The sequence below is a fragment of the Hippopotamus amphibius genome, chromosome 5 (genome assembly GCF_030028045.1).
Source record: "Hippopotamus amphibius kiboko isolate mHipAmp2 chromosome 5, mHipAmp2.hap2, whole genome shotgun sequence".
Classification (NCBI taxonomy): Eukaryota; Metazoa; Chordata; class Mammalia; order Artiodactyla; family Hippopotamidae; genus Hippopotamus; species Hippopotamus amphibius.
This window is the reverse complement of record NC_080190.1, coordinates 105,938,114-105,955,868: the sequence shown is the minus strand read 5'-3', so window position 1 is coordinate 105,955,868 and position 17,755 is coordinate 105,938,114. Positions and strand designations below refer to the sequence as shown.

Genomic DNA, 17,755 nt, shown 5'->3' with positions numbered 1-17,755 from the left:
TCCCCAAGCTTCCTCAAAGTCATCATGGAGCTGGGATTCAAACTCAGGTCCTTTTCTGCAGAGTTTGTGACACTAACTACTCCACCCCATAGCCTGCTCATCAGGCACAACCTCTTTCCTGCCAGGTAGTGAGCTGATTGTTAAAACCCCCAAACCCTGGTGATGCCCTAAGGGCCTACAAAGTAGCCATTCTTGATTTTTCCAAATATCAAATGAATTTTAACAAGTGTTTATATAAAACTGAACTTTATTGCAATTAAAAAAGAACAAAGACAATTTGATAAGTGCCTTTAATTACAATGTACCTGCTATTTACATGTAATTATACTTTTATACACAGCTTGGGTAAGGTTCATTACTGTAAACTATAAGGTACAACAAGTTAAACTCCAGCCTTTCGGGAACATTCAGAATAGAAATACTATGGGCAGAAACACAGAAAACGAAATATCCATTTCAGTTCCTTAGGTGCCATTACTGGATAGATGATCAAGATCTGGCCACAGAAGAGAATTGTAAATATGCATCAAATTGAAACTTATTCTTAACATGACTAACAGTACTGCTATTATTTAAACCCTAAACATAATAATTGGATCATTAAAAACAACACAATTTCAATTAATATAGCACCTTTCTTCCAGAGTTCAAAGCATTTGTATTTATATCATCTCATTTGTCCCCATGACATCCCTATGAGGTAGGCAATGGTTGGTATAATTATCCCCATTTTGTATATGGAGAAACTGAGGCACAGAGTAGTTAATCACTTGCTCAAGGTCACACAGTAAAGTCAATGCTGGAACAGGGACCAGAGAGCCATGAGCTCGTCTCCAAAACCAATGCTTCTCTTTAAACGAAATTGTCCCCTCTGAGAATTTAATTCAATACTTCGCTTTTCCAAGAAATAAAAAATGTGCATTTTTTTTCCTCCCACAAAAATGACTGAAATACTATAGCCAAGAAACAAACACTCTGGGGCAGATGTTAGACTGATGCTACTTCCTCTAGAAAGAGTTTATGGAAGTCTCTTGCTGGTTTTGTTTTTTCATGACTAGGAGTTTCTTTCCCCAGTTTAAAAAAAGAGTTAGACTGAAGCATGTTTGAAAGGATGAACCTAGCTACCTACAAATTATAGCTTTAGTAGCCATATTTGCTATCCACAAACCAGGTTTATTCCTGAGTTTACAAAGAAGAAAACACCTACACAATAATTTAAGTCTTTGAGATAATCCTTCTCAATCTTATACACATTTACAGTGTGCTCCTCAAGAGACTCAGAGTGGTAGGTAGGGCGTTGGAATAAAACCTTTTCCAGAGTGGCACACACAGAGGCAGGAAGCCTCTCCCACATCACTTAGTTCAAATTTGACTTCTAATTCCTGCCCTACCCACCTCCTGAGAATCAAATGTGTAGTTGGTACTCAGACAAAAATAAAGAAAAAACTTTAACAAATGTCAAAATCTGAGGCATACCGGACTCTTTCAAACACTTGTTGACTTGGATGTAAAGTTCAACATGTTCCACAAGCTTCTCCCTGAGAGGCGAGCACTGCTAATGGTGGTGCCAGGCTTCCAGGACATCAGAAGGCAGCCGTGGAGTAGCCCACAGGAATTAAGTTTCTGGTATGGCTCCAGGAAAAACAAGAGACGCTTATATTTAAAAAGATGAATGCGAAAAAAAAAAAAGCAGGCGAACTTACTGGATGGGTCACGATCACCATGTGAGGTCCATCAATGGGTTTTATATTAAAAATACATAAAAACTTGTCACAGGAATGTTCAAAGACCGACTCAGGCCTTTGGTTCTAGTCTCTTTGCCTAGGTAAAGGCACCGCTGTCTGTCAGGGAAGACTTTACTACCTAAAATTACATTTCTTTTTCTCCTGAAGCTTAAAAAAGGAAAAGGAAAGAGTTTGCACTCATCGTTTCCCACTTGCTGAGTGAGAAAACAAAACGAAATAAAACCAGACATTGCCACAAGTCGGTTCTGAAATGCAGGCTCCAGGGGCCAATGCTGGTCTCTCTCTTTTAGCCTTAATTGTCCTGTGATGGGTGCCTAACTGGTATACTAGGTAGGCTTTTAAGAATTCGCATATAAGAATGAACAGATATCTGTTCTGTTAATTTGGAAACCATGTTACACACTAGAATACCCATTCAAATAATTAAGCTATGATGAGAGTGAAGTTAAAAAAAGTCAAAACTAAACCCATTCTGGATCCTCAGGTGTGCACAAAGAGAGACCCCCCCCAGTCACTGGATTACCCGTTCATGCCAAACAGCAGAGATTTTGCCTATAAATGCCCAATTGATTTTCAACATCTGGTAACTCCACAGTTAAGATGCCTGAACCTTCTCCTACTTTCCCTGAACCCTGGAGAGGAGCTCAAACTAGTTAGAACTAACATAACTCATAAACACTATTTCTCAGGGGGTGTGGTGCAATAGTTACACGGCTCACAAAATGTGACACTCGTTTTACTTTAAAAGTGATTATTTCTTACAGGAAAGGGTTGTTTTTCCTCTCAAATTAATCACTGTCCTGCTTTACAGGTAGCTGTTGGTCTGCTGTTCTAGGGATTTACCTTGCAGGGGACCCGAGAGCTTACCCAGTGAGGGCACAGGGCTCATTTTTCTGCATTTGTGAGTCTGAGTCCTCAACAAAGTTCTTTTCCATGGCTCCTTAGTGCCAACCATTCTCATGAAAGATGTGGGCAAGAGTGTATACAGTTTAGCAAAGTTCATGGCAAATAACACCCAGCATCTGCTTCCCCAGGTGGATCTGTGCCTTATCTAGACAGCCTGTGACGCCAGAAAACATGAGCTGGGCAGAGCCGTCTGCAGTGGTGGGGGACGGTTCCATGCTTCCAGGCAGCATCTGTGACACTGATGATTGTAACTGGTATTAGAAAAGAGGGAGTGGAACATCCTGGGGGTACAATGCAAAGTGACAGATGGTTTAAACATTCCCAGTACTGAAAACAAATTTCCCACTCTTTTGCGGATTGGACAATCTGACCATAACCAAGACCTTTGGAGACAATGGGGCACAATGACACTGACTGTCATGAATTACTTTTGAGCAGGGGGAGTACTTTGAAATTGATTGGGGCCACCTAACAGATAATGGCACTTTTCTGGGAAACTATTTTTATGAGGAAAAAAAATGCATGCACAGTGAAATGCAAATTCCTATTTGTTTAGTTATATTTCAAACTTCCCCTGAAAACATGACGCATGTTAATACGATGCAATATTTAAAAGGTAACAACACTGAAACAGTTTACTGTTGCCAATTGAACATATAGAAGTCTGAGGAATGACAATTACCAACCTTTATAATCCATTATGCTAGGTGATCTCAGACAGTCAGAGCACAATACATTTTTTCAAAAACACCCATAGTATATAAGTGGCAAGCAAGGAAAAGTCGAATCTAACTGCATTAAGATACATGATTACCAAAGTGAATGCTTTTTAGAAAATTGCCTTTTTAAAGAAAAAATTGTATTTCTCATTTCATCTGGCATTAAGAAAAACCCGAACTATTATTTCCCAGTAAAACAAAAGAAGAACCTGGAAAAACAATGAAATATTTTATAAACATCAGAGACTGGATGTAAATACAACTTTAAAATGAGCAGTAGGGGAAAAAACACATTTATGAATGTTTGTTCTCTTCTGGACCATGATTTTATTTAATTTACTTTGGTAATTCCTGCTGAAGACTCTAATTTAACACAGTTTCTGGATTGATCTCTTCAAGTCTAATACTTTCTAAGTGTATACAACTCATCTAATGATACTGTAGGAATAATGTATTTAAGAAAAGGTACAACACAGAGCAAGAAAATACTACTACAGGACGAGAAATTTAGACTTCACTGTAAATAAAGCCATATTTGATATTATAGACACATGTTCCTATTTTCACATCAGTCACTTATTAACACCAAACATTATACTTTAACTTTTCCCAGTTACACAGTACAATAAGCCTGTCAAGATTTCCAGGAAATAACCATCAGTACCTACTGTGCTTCCAGGAGCCAAAGCTAAGCTGGCCGGGTACCAGAAACCAACACTTTCAGAAGAATGGCATCACGAGACCACACGGACTCATAGCCAACTATCACAAGGTGCATTCACTCATTTACAAAATCCTAAGTCAGTCTTGAACTGAGGCTCTGGGATTCTAGCCACGTTCTATCACCATCTCAGAGCAGCTCTTCTGCACACCGTTCTCTACCACTGCCTGCTGATTCTGTGCTAAAATCTCATGGTTTTTGAAGACAGTGAAATAAAATGCCCTCACGTGATAAAGGGCCCCTGCTTCTGCCAGCTGGTGGGAGGGTCACCGTGCCGTGACGCCACCCTGGCTCACGTGGCTCTTGTTGCCTTTGGCCAAATCTCTCCTCAAACGCCCGTCTGAGGAGGACATCTATTTTCATTTCCTTCTGTCAGGTTGAATATGTAGGGAGTCTAAAACTATTTAAACATACCACTGTTTTTCAGCTAAGAGAATGATGGACATAAATGAAAATTTGGGCTCACTAACTGGAAAAATTCAATGAGGGCAACTTAAGAAGGTTTTCCTGTAATTACCAAATGAAAATGATTGGAGAACTGTTTCTTCTATTCTGTTTTTATGACAATAGTCATCACACCAGTAGGATAAACATTCAAATACATAATAGGATGTATCCTAATTAATGAAGCACCAGAGCGACTTTATATATATACATGTGTATATATGTACGTGTGTGTATCATATATACATACAATGTCATATATATATACAACATATATATATTTTGTTATTGGTAAAAGTAAGTGAATGCTCTAATTTGAAAAATGAAAATCAAATAGCAGAAATAGATCTAGTGACATGCTGAGGTTAAATTTCAGTTCTTTGTGTTGACTACTTATTGTTAATTTAGCACTGCATTAGAATTAACTCTTGGATTTTAAGGGCAGATAAATCAGTAATTAGCCTTTTTCCCACAAAGGAGAGTGGTACCTTTAGAAGCTTTAACAGCCATAATGACATAATTTAGTGCAGGGCAGGAAAGAAAAAATTTTTCTGGCAAACATATTTGTAAAAATTACTTTCTTCTAGAATTCAAAATTTCCTCAAACATTTCACATAAAACAGGTTACACTTCCCTGCTGACAATATCTGAGAAATAGTAAAAGCAGCATAACAAATTCTTTAAAACCTTCAAAATTCTGAATAAAAACAAAAGATCCTACTTTTAGGCAAGATAGGTTTATAATTCTGATTTATAAGAAAAAAAATTTCCTAAAAACTTGTTTTTACCTTTTTGTATAATTTCCAATACCTAGGTTATTATAGTTGAATGCATACATAATGTGGGTGCCCAAATTACATTTGAAGATATAGTAAACTCTTTTTTTTTGGATAATATCCTTTCATACATTTAAACTATGTAGCATTTAACTCAAGATGAACTTTTTTTTAAAAAGAAGCCATAGGCTTCCAACTCAAAGATTCTAGCACAAAGTTTCAACAAGTAAAGTAAAAAGTGATGGAATTTATGACGTACTGTACGATAGAGTCTAAACAGTGAAGCTACATCCATAGCGATACTTCAGTAAGGCAATGGTGAAGAGCAGAGCCATCTCCTCAGGTTTACTCTGCTTCTCCCTCCCCTCCCCCTCATGGACTGTGCTATCACTCACTCTTTTAGGATCTGTTCTGGAGGGCCTTGGAGTCCCTTTTAACACTTTACATCACCACTTATTCTTAGCACAGGTTTTCAAATCAAGAGAGAGATTTCACTGCATACTTTACGGCCACAGGCATAGCCTTTATTTTGAAAAGTCTGGTGGAATTCTGATAATGAAATTTCAAGATGATATGACTATTTATAAAGAACTTCTCTACTCTAGAAATGGTTTCACTCTTCAGAGATCATACCCACTTCCCTGGCAATAAGGAAGACATCATGAAATACAACTTTTGAGCTGCCAGGGGCTCATAAAGGATATGATATGACTGCAGCATGCACAATGCTAGGTGTGCAGAGTGACACAGCTGTCACCCGGTACCAAAGCAACCCCATGATGTTGAGATTGTTGGGTCAAACTTATTCATACTAAGCAATGAGAATCACTGGGCCAAACCAGTGCTTATAAAGGATGTGAATTCAGAGAGCATGGGGCCTTGCACCTTCCTGATAAACTTCCTATTCTAAGGTTATTCTGCCATGATCTTTTGATCAGTGATGACTGTGCTTATGTACACGAAGTCTTCATGGGAGAGACCAGGGTGACTGAAAAAAAATGACAACCAACCAATTTACCCCAACCGAGCTACTTTACAATTTCAGAAACGTATTACAGAGCAGTCACAAAATCAAGCCATGAATGCAAGGAATGGAAAACACATGCCCAGGAGCTGGTCCCTACAATTTTCAAGATGCTTCATCCTTCCAATTGCATTCTTTGTCATAATGAGTGAAAACAGTAAGATTATTCAATCTGAAAAGTCACAGATATCACAGCAGTATAGAATAATTGCGTCTTTTTATTTTTCTTTAGCAGCGTAGGAAAAGCTCCTTTTCTGCAGCCCACACTGCATAATAGCACTTCAACCAGGTTCCTTTTCAAATGAAAAGTGAACAAGTTTCCCAATGTTGCCCTTATTAAATCTAAAGAGATGATTAAATTCAAACTGCGCTGAGCTCTCAATCTGAGTTATTTCAGCCACCGATTTTTGTAAAATGAAGGGAAAAAAAAGTCCCAATAGGCAATTTACATTTGCAAGCACCAGGCTGCAGAATTCATCACCTTTTTCTCAAAAAAAGTAGCTAAAACTTAATGGAATTATAATACCTTCTTGAGGTTAATCGTTCACAGTCATCCCTAGTCATATCTAGTTCCTCTTTCCATTTTTACCATTTCAAATATTTCAGTACTTTCCACCACAAACCACTGAAAATGATCACTTATGTTTAGTCCACTTATTTCTCCAGTGAGCCAGATGATTTTGATCAGGAGCTCCAAGTACCATTTGGAAAGTCGAGTCTTTAAAAACCTTCAATGTTTTCAACACTTGGTTAGAAAAAAGATAGCAACTGCTTGTGATTATCTAGCTTATGTGCTTTATGGTGTCTTTTCCAAATGAGAATACAAATCACTGTACATCAAATCAAAATAGTTAATATACATTTTGTCTGGCACTTTCTAGAAATTAGGCGTTAAACATAAAATACCTTATAAATTTATATAACAAAAATAAATGTTTATATTTCAATCTCAGATAGATTACCTTCGGGGAGCAGTTCATTTATGAAATCCCACACGGCTGGTGTGGCAGTGGAGACCATCAGAAATACACATTCACGCCCACAGCCCTTGGGAGGTGGATGCCGCGGCTACCGTCCAAATATGTGGTCTGTCCCAACTTAGAGATTAAGGCTCTCTGTTTTGGAGGAATGAGCTCTGGGCTAAAACAAGTGTAGAAGTACCATGACATTCATTGAAAATACTGCAAAGGCTCTGAAGAGTTTCAAACACTGGGGGAAAGAAACCCATTTTGACTATAAAAATAAAATAAAGCATCTAACAACAACGTCAAGTACTTTGGAAGACGTTGCTGACATGAAGTGCCCAAATCAGAAGGAATGAAGAGCTAAGACGCTCCAGGGGCGTCCCCAATCCTAGTCACTGGCCGGGCTTGGAATCCCAGGTGCCGCTCTTCCAAGGCGGCTGGGGGATGGTCTGGAAGCAGCAACCACAATTTCTTACCATCGGAAAACAGCCACGTTGAAGGCAAAGGCCAGGCTGGTAGAAGAATATCCTCGGAACGATTATACACTGGAAGCTTTCAAGGGGGAAAAAGCCATTCATTTTACCATTAGTAACAGGCAGCAAAAAGGGGAGAGTGGGAGAGAAACCGGGCTTCTGTGAATGGCAGTGTTTCAGGCAGGTGGGCTGTGGTTTGTGATGAGCGCTGTTCTTCCTTAGCACGTGGCTTTCTTCATGAAGAGGGGGAGACCCCTGACAGCTGGGATCCTTCCAGAGGGTGCGGGTGCACGAGGGAGGTGTGCTTGGGTGGGCCAATGCCCCGGCAGCAGGGTGCATACGTCACTATTCCCCAGACCGAGAAGCCGTACCGGCATCTCCCATCGTCTTCCATTTCCTAAAGCAGCATGTGAAGTGTGGTGGACATCGCTTCTTGTCTTCTGCAGCAGCACGGGCCCCGCCGGCTGGTCCTATGCTAGCTGGGTCGTCTTCCGGGCTGCTAGAGCCTGGTGATGTCTCGGCACTGCTGCAAGTCCCCGATGCTCTCGTAGTCGTTCTCCTTGGGGAAAAGGCCGTGGTGACTGTTGGTTTCCGGGGCAGCCTTCTCTTCCTCTCTGTTTAGAGCCTGTATTGCTTCATAATCTGGCTCAGGCTCCTCGCTGGGCCTCCCTGCTGCTGGAAGTGTGCTGATGCTGTCGGGAGCTTTCTCAAGGTCTTTAACAGTAGCATAGAGATCGTTACAGGAGGAGGGTGACCTCGGTGCGGCTCCTTGGGTGGAGGTGGAGGTGGACTCCGGTGGTTTCAGTGACTGTCCTGATTTGTTCCCTGCTTGTCCTTTTTTATGTACTGATGAATACATGGCCGAGATCTAGAAAACAAAGGGTGACGTGAATAAACAGGCTTCAAACTTGTTTTCTCCCTCCCCCTTTTTACTGACAAGCTAGATTCTTAGGACTACGGGGGAGTGTGTGTCCCTTTAAGACTTCCTTTCTGATTCCCAAGCTTTACTGAGATATTACTGACACACAACACACGTAAGTTTAAGGTGTATATTGTGATGATGTGAAACATGTATTGTGAAATGATTACCACAATAAGGTTAGTTAACTCCATGCTGTAATTACCATTTTTGGGGTGTGTGGTGATAACATTTAAGCTCTATTCTCTTAACAACTTTCAAGTATATAATACAGTATTGTCAATTCTAGTCACCATGCTGTACATTATATTCCCAGAATGTATTATATATGCAAGTTTGACTCTTGGACTAACATCTCCCCATTTCCCCCAGTCCCCAGCCTGTGGCAACCACCATTCTACTCATATCTATGAGACTGGCTTTTCCAGATTCCACATATATGTGAGACCATACAGTATTTGTCTTTCTCTGTCAGACATTTCACTCAGCATAATGCCCTCCAAGTCCATCTATGTTGTTGCAAATGGCAGGATTTTCTTCTTTTTTATGGCTGAATAGTATTCCATTGTGTGTGTGTGTGTGTGTGTGTGTGTGTGTGTATAAAATTACATTTTCTTTATCTATTCATTTAGGTTGTTTCCGTGACTTGGCTGTCATGAATAATGCTGCAGTGAACTTGGGGTACAGGTATCTCTTCCAGACAGTGGTTTTATTTCCTTTGAATATATACCCAGAAATGGGTTCTTCATTAGCTATATTAATCCCGGAGTACATAACTACAGAACAATTACCCATGGTCACCTCCAACTTTGTAAGTAGCATAATTCCATGAAAACCAGGTTCTCTCTGGGTCTGCTGAGGGTGTGAGGAGAGCAGCTGGTGTGAGCAGAGCAGCTCAAGACCCCCAGGACCTGACCACAGCATCAGGTTTTATTTGATTTCTTTATCAGAATGATATTTCAGCTGCAAAAAGGTTTGACTGCTTCACAAAAAAGGGTAACAAACATGTATTAGACCAGCGATTCTCAAAAGGGTGGGCTTCAAACCAGCAGCAGCAGAATCTGGACACTTACGGGAAAGGCAAACGCTGGGGCCCCACCCCAGAACCACTGAGTCACAAACTCTGGCGGTGGGACTCAGAAGGGCTGGTTCTGATGTCCACTAAAGCGTGAGAACCACTGAACGAGACTGTTTGATCCACGCTTCCTGCATCACAAAGGTCTAAAGAGTAGTTCTTGGACTCTGGTTGGCAATATACATATATCTGTCAGAGTATCACGTTCCACTTCTTTCTTTCTTTTCTTTTTTACTTCATTGCATACAATTGGTTAAACAGACATTTACAGACAGGGCTAAGTTTTCTTCAGTGGAAAAATTCATTCTTATTTGAAACCAACTCAGAATTGAAATGGGGAGACAATCAACTTATGGGATGTTCTTTCCTATGGGAAGAGCAAACTATTTTCTCAGCACACCTTCTCAGTCTCACTAATATAGCTCATCTAGCCACTAATATCAGGAGAGATTTCATTTTCTTTGATAGAAAGATGGACTGATAGAGTAAATGGACCAATTAAGAGATTTTGGGGGGTATTGTTTTACTGTTAGAAAGCATGGTTGGAAATAAATAAAAATATCCTTCATTACCTGTATTTGTCTTTGCCGCAGCAACTGATTTATTCAAATACCCAGGAAATAAATGAACATACTTCCTGACAGATGCTTGGCTTTGCAAGTGCAGGGAGAGATGTCCTGCTCTCACACATCTCACATACTGTGCAGGAAGCTTCCAGCTGGCTTCCAAAGCTTCTTAAGACACCCCTGCCGCATGTTAACCGGTCATTTGCATGAGAACTTTTCACTATAGGCTGGTGGCTCAGATCTGCCAGGCCTTGACAATCCAAAGGTTTCGAGTCAGAGAAATCATCTTTGGGAAACGCTCGCCCCATTGATCTGACCATTTTCATGACTATGAAATTAACATTCTCACCTTAGAGGTTTTAGAGAAAATATTACTCTTAAAATGAAGAATTAGAATTTCTTTCAATGTAGGAAGCAAAAAAAATCCTCTGCTTTTTCATAGTGAGGTGCAAACATATGGAAGCTTTTCTTGAAAAGGTGGTCCAAGCCAAAAATGTGGACAGATTATAAAGGAGTAAGTCACGGACGATGGAGATGAAGGCGACCAGCATTCTAGACATTCAGTCCTCACCTTCGGGGGTGACAGCAGGAGGACAACGGGATGAGAGCTGGCCCCTCACCACTGTTTCTGTTTCTCTTCCCTACTTTCTTCTCCATGGTTCCTGCCATAAACGCCTCCCCCCTCCCCCTCTGTAAGTGTTTGGGTCTTCTTGGCCTTTATAGTCTTTTAAAAAATTTTTTTAAAATTACAGGCTCTTTCGTTAACGTGCAACTTAATAGTATCTCTGGACATGAACCAAATGTACAGAGGGTGTCAAAAATTTGAACGCTTATCAACGTTTCTCAAGTCTTCTAATATTGCTTTTGAATATTTGTCTCCTATGACTGTTTATATTTTGTATAAATAAAAGGTTTCTCTTCAAGCCCTCTTGCTATTTAGCTTTGCAGTTTTTCTCTTTAAAATTTTTCATCATTATTATTCGGTCTGTAAATTGTTATGATGTCCTCATAAAGAACTCCATTTTCTCCACTTCCCTCTCTCTCTCTCTTTTTTTAATATTCCACCCTTCCCCCCATCATTCTGTTAAACTGGGATAATAGTACTTAAAATTCAGGTCTCAGTTTCAGTCTGGACTGTAACATTATATTACATGAATATAAAAATAAATGATTTCCATATTTTTTCTATATCTTCTTCCTAAAATGAATATATGGGAATTACAGTTCTTTATTATATATTAAACATCCATCAGTATAACAAGGTCCTATTTTCAAAAGCCACAAACAAATGTAAGATAAGAAGAAAAGCCCTTTAAAATTTTACAGTCTCCATTTTAAAGGATTAGTTTCCAGATCCTCCTTCCTTCCTCCCTCCCTCCCTCCTTCTCTCTCTCCCTCTCTCTCTCTTTTTATCTTGCCTCGAGGCTTGTGGGATCTTAGTTCCCCCGCCAGGGATTGAATCTGCACCCTCAGCAGTGAAAGCGCAGAGTCCTAACCACTGGACCGCTGGGGAATTCTCATATTTCTTATCCCAAATGGAATGGCTCCAGGACTGTGAAAAATGCTGGAGGAGGCAAAGGAGCTGCCACAGGCCCTGGCAGGAGGGCCCTGCCTTAGTCTCGTGAGGGGTGGGCCCACTGGAGATGGAGAGTGGTGGGGGGCGCATGAAAGTTACTTTGGAAGTGGAACTGAAGGGACTGGTTACTGACTTCATCTGAGGACAGTGAGGGAAATGGGGTATGAAGGATGACCCCAGGGTTTTGCCTCGTGCAATCAGGTGGACAGACAGCAGGACCATTCCCTGGAGCAGGAAACATGGAGGCGGTTGGGAAGTATCACCTAAGGAAAGCATTTCTGCTCCTTCAACGTTCAACGTGGAATTGTAGTCTAGCTTCATATTTTAATACTCAGAGTCCTATATAGGAGGTGATGTATCCACATACGTACATTGCTTTTGTACATGTACAAAATTTACTAAGCCAGGCATTCCAGAAAGAGGTTATAAGTAGCTAGATAAATTAAGGTGCTCAGTTTCCTCTGAGTCTAGCTTGACAAAACAACATAAATACTGGCTTTTACAATTTTAATGCTTCGCTGAAAGTTTAACCAGTGAATCTTCAGCCCTGCGGCTTGGGAGAATACATCATCCTTTCTTGTTGGTGGCCACGTCTGACCCTACTTCCAGCCTGGATGTGAAGTTCCCTGATCTCTGCTTCTCAAATCTCTAAGCCCTTCTCCCTCTGTCTCCCAGCCTGGAGCAAATTCTCTATACTCACCTGCTCCAATTTCCTGTATTTTCCAACTCACTATTAACCTCCTTCTGATGGGGACTTCCTGACTGATTAAAATTCCCATGCTTACATTTCGGTCTTCTCATTCCCTTTCTATTTTTGTCCACTCCTTCTTGCCTAGGGAGTTTTCTTTACTTAGCTGACATGTACATCTTGCCCTCTTTCTTGTCTTACCATCTGCCAGTCACTCTCTCTGAGCCATTATAAAGCCAACATTCCCAAACCCCGACCTCCAACCATATGCTTTAGCTTTTTCAGTCGAGGGGTAACATGACAGTGCGTTTACTCAAGGAAGGAAGTGCTATTCTCTATTACAACAGCTTTCTGGTTATTTAAAAAGTAACAAAACTCACCTCTTCTTCTGTGAGAGTTGGGTCTTCTTCCCGGGACTTGTATGACATCGAACTAAGTCTCTGTTAGAACAGACATAAACCAAGAGAAGGGATTGTGAAGCCAATGATCTAACCTTTCTTGTGCATATACTCTGACGCATCCATCTACAAAAGTGTTTTCAAATGATTTTTAGGGAAGAAATGGTTTTCTGCGAAGAAATTATATAAAGCACCCAAGGAATAAACACATAAAAAGTATGTTTTTACACACCCAGTATTATTACACTTAGAGAACTTTCTTCTAATTCTTTTTTGAATCCGTAGGTACAAATAAACCAAATAATTATGAAGACTACTGTTTCAACTTCTAATTGTCACTGAAGGATTGATCATCAATGAGAGATGGAAAGATTGATTAAGAAAAAAACAAGGCTTCTTTATCAAATGTCTGAATTTTATATCTTTACAGTTTGCATGAGTCATCAGGAAGATTCTTAAGTCATCTGGAAACTTTTCTCAGCTAGTGGAGAAATCAACTCACGTTCTGTGGCGTGCTCCCTGCCTCATTTCTCAATGATTTTGGCTCCCGGTTCACTGATTCTCTCCGTAACACAACTCCTGCCTGAATTCTTGCTGATTTCAACCAGCACCTCTACTTCCAAACCTGCCCCAGCTCCCTGACCTCCCTGCACCAACCATGTCCTCCCTCCATCTCTCTGCTCACGTGCCCAGCGGCACCTGAGACTTCCCTCACCCTAAACCACAGCCGCTCCACCATCCCGACTCCCTGCAGTCCCCTTCAGACCAGCACTCCTTGTTCAAGCTCACTGTAATCCAATTCCAACAATAATGTAAAACTGTGGGGCCCCAACCACTTTTTTCTATGCATTGCTTCTCCTTGGTGTCCTTCCTTTCTGCCCTATCAAATTCCATTGTCATACTTTGAATACTCCACTCCCTTTCTGGTCACTGGTGAATTCATCCCTCAAGTGAGTCCTTAATGTGGCTCTGAATCCTACTATACCTGCTTGTACACCTGTTCCCTGGTCTCCCAGCTGCCTACTTCACATCTTCTCCTTTCTCTCCAAACCCCCAACACCTCCTCATTCACCCTCATCCATAGCTGAAGACCTTGAGGAAACGGAAGGAAACAAAGGAAATTTCTATAAAATTCTACCTCCCCCCGCCCTACCCCCAGGCTCTGCATTCACATATCTTCCTGCCAGTTGCCACAGATAAACTTTCCATGCTTCTCCTTAAGGTGATCCCTTCCTCCTGTGCACTAGATCCTGACCCGACACACCCACTCATGGATATGAGATCCAGCAACTCTCCCATTTTGTCTACATCATCAGCTTTGCCCTCTCTGGAATCATCCCCATCCACGTAAAAACAGGCTACGTATCTATTCCACAAAGAAAACAAAACCAACGCACCCTTCTCCCAGTTCCATTATTCACTCCTTCATAGCAAAATCCCTTCAGAGCGTTGTCTGAAAAAGTCATTCAAGTAATTTTTCTCTTCCTATTTTCGCTCTAAGCCCAGTTTAGTCCAGTTTCTGCCTCCTTTACTTCAATGAGACTGCTCTTGTCAAGGACATTGATGTCCACTGTGTAACCGATCTCTCCTGACCCACCTGCCGCATCTGCTGTAGGGGTCACCCCTTCCTCCCTGAACATTCGACCCTTGGCTTCTAGGACACTGTACTTTCCTGTTTTTCTGTCTATTTTGTTCTCTTCTGCTGGTCCCTTTTCTATCCTGGACCTGCGTCCTTGAACTCTTTTAGGCCCCATTCCCATGCACTCACGCAGTGATCTCATCCGATGTCAGCTTTAAAAACAAATTTCTGCTGCTGACGTCCAGATGCACAAACCCAGCCCAGGCTCTTCCTCATACACCTGCTCCTCCATCCAGCTGTTCTCTGATGTCTCCACTTGGACGACCAACATCTACCTGACGCCAATATGTCCAGCCCTGAACACCCAAGTTTCCTCCCAAATCTGCTCTGCCTGCAGTCCTTTCTACTTCGGTTAATGGCAATTCCATCCTTCCAGTGGCTCAGGCCAAACCCTGGATTCATCACTGTTTCCTCTTTCTTTCATCCACATCTGATCCATTAACAAACCTCCTGGCTCTAGTTTACTGTCTTCCGTCACTTCTGCTTCTCCTGCCCGGATCTGAGCCGCACCGTCTCATTTGTTTATTAGCATGGGTACTGACTGGTTCCCTTGCTTCCATTCTTCACAGGTGAATTTCACCTCCATCAGAGGGATCCTTTCCAAACCCAGATTAAGCCATTCTTCTGCTTAAGGCCTTCTAGTGACCCCATTTTATTCAGATTATACACCAAGGCCATACAGGGCTGGGCCCCTGGTTACCTTTCTTCCTACTCCTGTTAGTTTTGCTCTCCCCTCTCCAGCCACACCCACCCCTCCTCTTTCCTAGAGAGGCTGACCATGCTGCAGCCTCAGGGCCTTCACACTGGCTGTTCCCTCTGCTTCCTGTGCTCTTCCCCCAGATGTGTACAACTCACTCTCTCACCTCGTTTAACTTTTTGTTCAAATGCCCCTTCCCAGCCAGGCACACCCTGACCACTCTGTTCATAATTGTACTCCCACCGAACTCTCCCAATCCCTCTGATTCTGCTCTAATTTTGTCCTTTAAACTTTAAAGCCTTCTAAGATACCATATACTTTACTTACATACATATTTATGTCTCTACTGCCTCAGTAAAATGTAAGCTCCATGGGGGCAAAAATTTTTGTTAATGTTTTGTTCACTTAGCGTATTCCCAGCACCTAGATCACATGGCTTATATAGTAGGTGCTCATGGAAAACTTCTTGCGAATGAGTGAAAGGATATTAAACATTTCAAGTTCCCCTGATCACTTAAAGTTAGGATGGTTTCCATGGAAATGATGGGTCATTCATTCTCATATTACTATAGAAAGGTAATCTGGTTCCTAGACGGTTATTTCCAGTTTCTAATGGGACGTCTGGAGAATTGCTTACTTAGCAGTAGATAGACAATCGACTCTTTATCGATCAAATGCTTGTAAGTAAAAAAAGCTTTAATTGCTTTAGGCAGCATAAACTTCACATTAGTTTTATAATCTCTGGTTATACAAAGGGCAAAACATTAGGCTGTGTTTTTGCGTTTTACAAATATGTTCATACACGCTGTTATTGGTGCTCTCAATGGCTGGCTTCATGCATAACATGAGAAACTGAAATGCATTCAGAGAATACCATACAAAATTACTCCCTGGTATAACCTGTATAATCCTAGCCAGGGTTCACCTTTTGATCATGAACTCCAGAAGTTTTTTAAGGCTACTGTTGACTGACTAGCCCCTACTTGGCCTTCCTACCAAAACCTGAGAAGAGAACTCTGCTTTATTCTCTGCAGTGAGGGGAAATTAGATAACAGCTGCCCAAAGAAGATGGGGCCTAGTTTAAATCCCAAGGAAATGCTGACAGCTGGAGATGTGAATTCCAAGCTACCGTGGCTCAGATATCAGCTTATGAGACACCCACAGAGAAGGCTTGGGGACTGCTAGCACATTTTAGAGCTCTGCTGAATATCTACACTTAAGAATTACAGGTTATTGTTTAGAAACTGTCACAAAATAAAACCTCTTACTTGATTCACACAAAAGTCTCTACATTATCAGATATGGCCAGTGGAACCTGAGGGCCGGTCCCCTCTGTCTGTTCCTGTGCTCTGATTTCTGAGACCCGGGGAGGAGGGAATTCACCCTGCTGCCTGGGCTGGCAACAAGTAGAAGAGGCTAAATGGGCAGCGAGTCTCATCTTTGTCGTTTTTGGTCTTCAAAATGAAGAAAATAATACTTGGCCCCAATTAGACATGATACAAAAACTGGAAAATATCCAAGGAATGAGCCAAGAGAGAAATATTTTGTAAACATGAGCTTTCAGTATTTTATTACTTAGGGGGAAAAAAAAAGTCACACACGCTTACACTAAAACAGCTTTCACCACTCAATGCACGTGAAGGTGTTAGCACGTATTTCTCAGAACAACGTGCAAGCAAAAGCCTCAGGTTTAGCTAGATTCCCAATCGTGACAAAAGCACTGAAACCAAAGCGCTGGAGCCCACCTTGTTGGTTTCACTGGTCCCCTCGGCGGCGGCTCCGTCTTCTGCTTTACGCTCTGCCTTCTCCCGAAGGTTTTCATTTTCATCCAGAAGTTTAACGGGGACAGGGGGTGGGGCCTCCTCTTCTGGATCGCGTGAATTTCCAAGAATACTCTCTGCATTAGCACTCTGTCGACACTTTTTGTTTCTGTCCACAGAGGCATATTCCACGAAGTCTGTCTTGCCATCGGCCTGGGGCCCCGGAAGCTCTTTCACAGCGGAAGTCGACTTCGACTTGCTGTTGTGGCCTTGAGCCGGGTGGGCAGCTGACGTCACCTCCTTGATTTCTTTCACGGTTTCATATAAGCAGTCCTCCACCATGTTTTCCTGGGAGGAACTATCCTTGAGCACTTCATACGGCCCCTCCATCCCCAGACCCTGGTCCCCGTCTGCGCTTCTCCCATTGAGCGTCGCGTCCACTTCACTCTCAGGAGGAATTCTGGGCAACTCCCGGCTCTGATGACATTTCGGCTTCCCTGTGCTGTCCTGGGAGTCCAGCAGATCCGAAGCCGAGGTCTGGACTTCCTCATAATGCTGCATGCAGGTCATCGTGCTGTCTTCTGAAAGAACTAAAGCAGCGGGAGTGTTAAAAGTGGAGAAAGACGACTTTTGACCTAATTATTACAGTGAATCAGATAATCTC

General features: G+C 41.7%; 1 protein-coding gene across 4 annotated transcripts in view; it reads right to left on the bottom strand.

Moving 5' to 3' along the window:
* Positions 1–266: 266 nt before the first annotated feature.
* PAG1 (phosphoprotein membrane anchor with glycosphingolipid microdomains 1) overlaps positions 267–17,755 on the bottom strand; it is a 139,291-nt gene continuing 121,802 nt past the window's right edge. For all 4 annotated transcript variants that reach the window (XM_057735457.1, XM_057735458.1, XM_057735459.1 and 1 more), the window contains 3 exons: positions 17,077–17,681; positions 12,978–13,037; positions 267–8,641 (listed from right to left, as the gene is read on the bottom strand). In XM_057735457.1, coding sequence (XP_057591440.1) covers positions 8,273–8,641; positions 12,978–13,037; positions 17,077–17,681 — 1,034 coding nt within the window. In that variant the 3' untranslated portion in view covers positions 267–8,272. The remainder of the gene's footprint in view (positions 8,642–12,977; positions 13,038–17,076; positions 17,682–17,755) is intronic.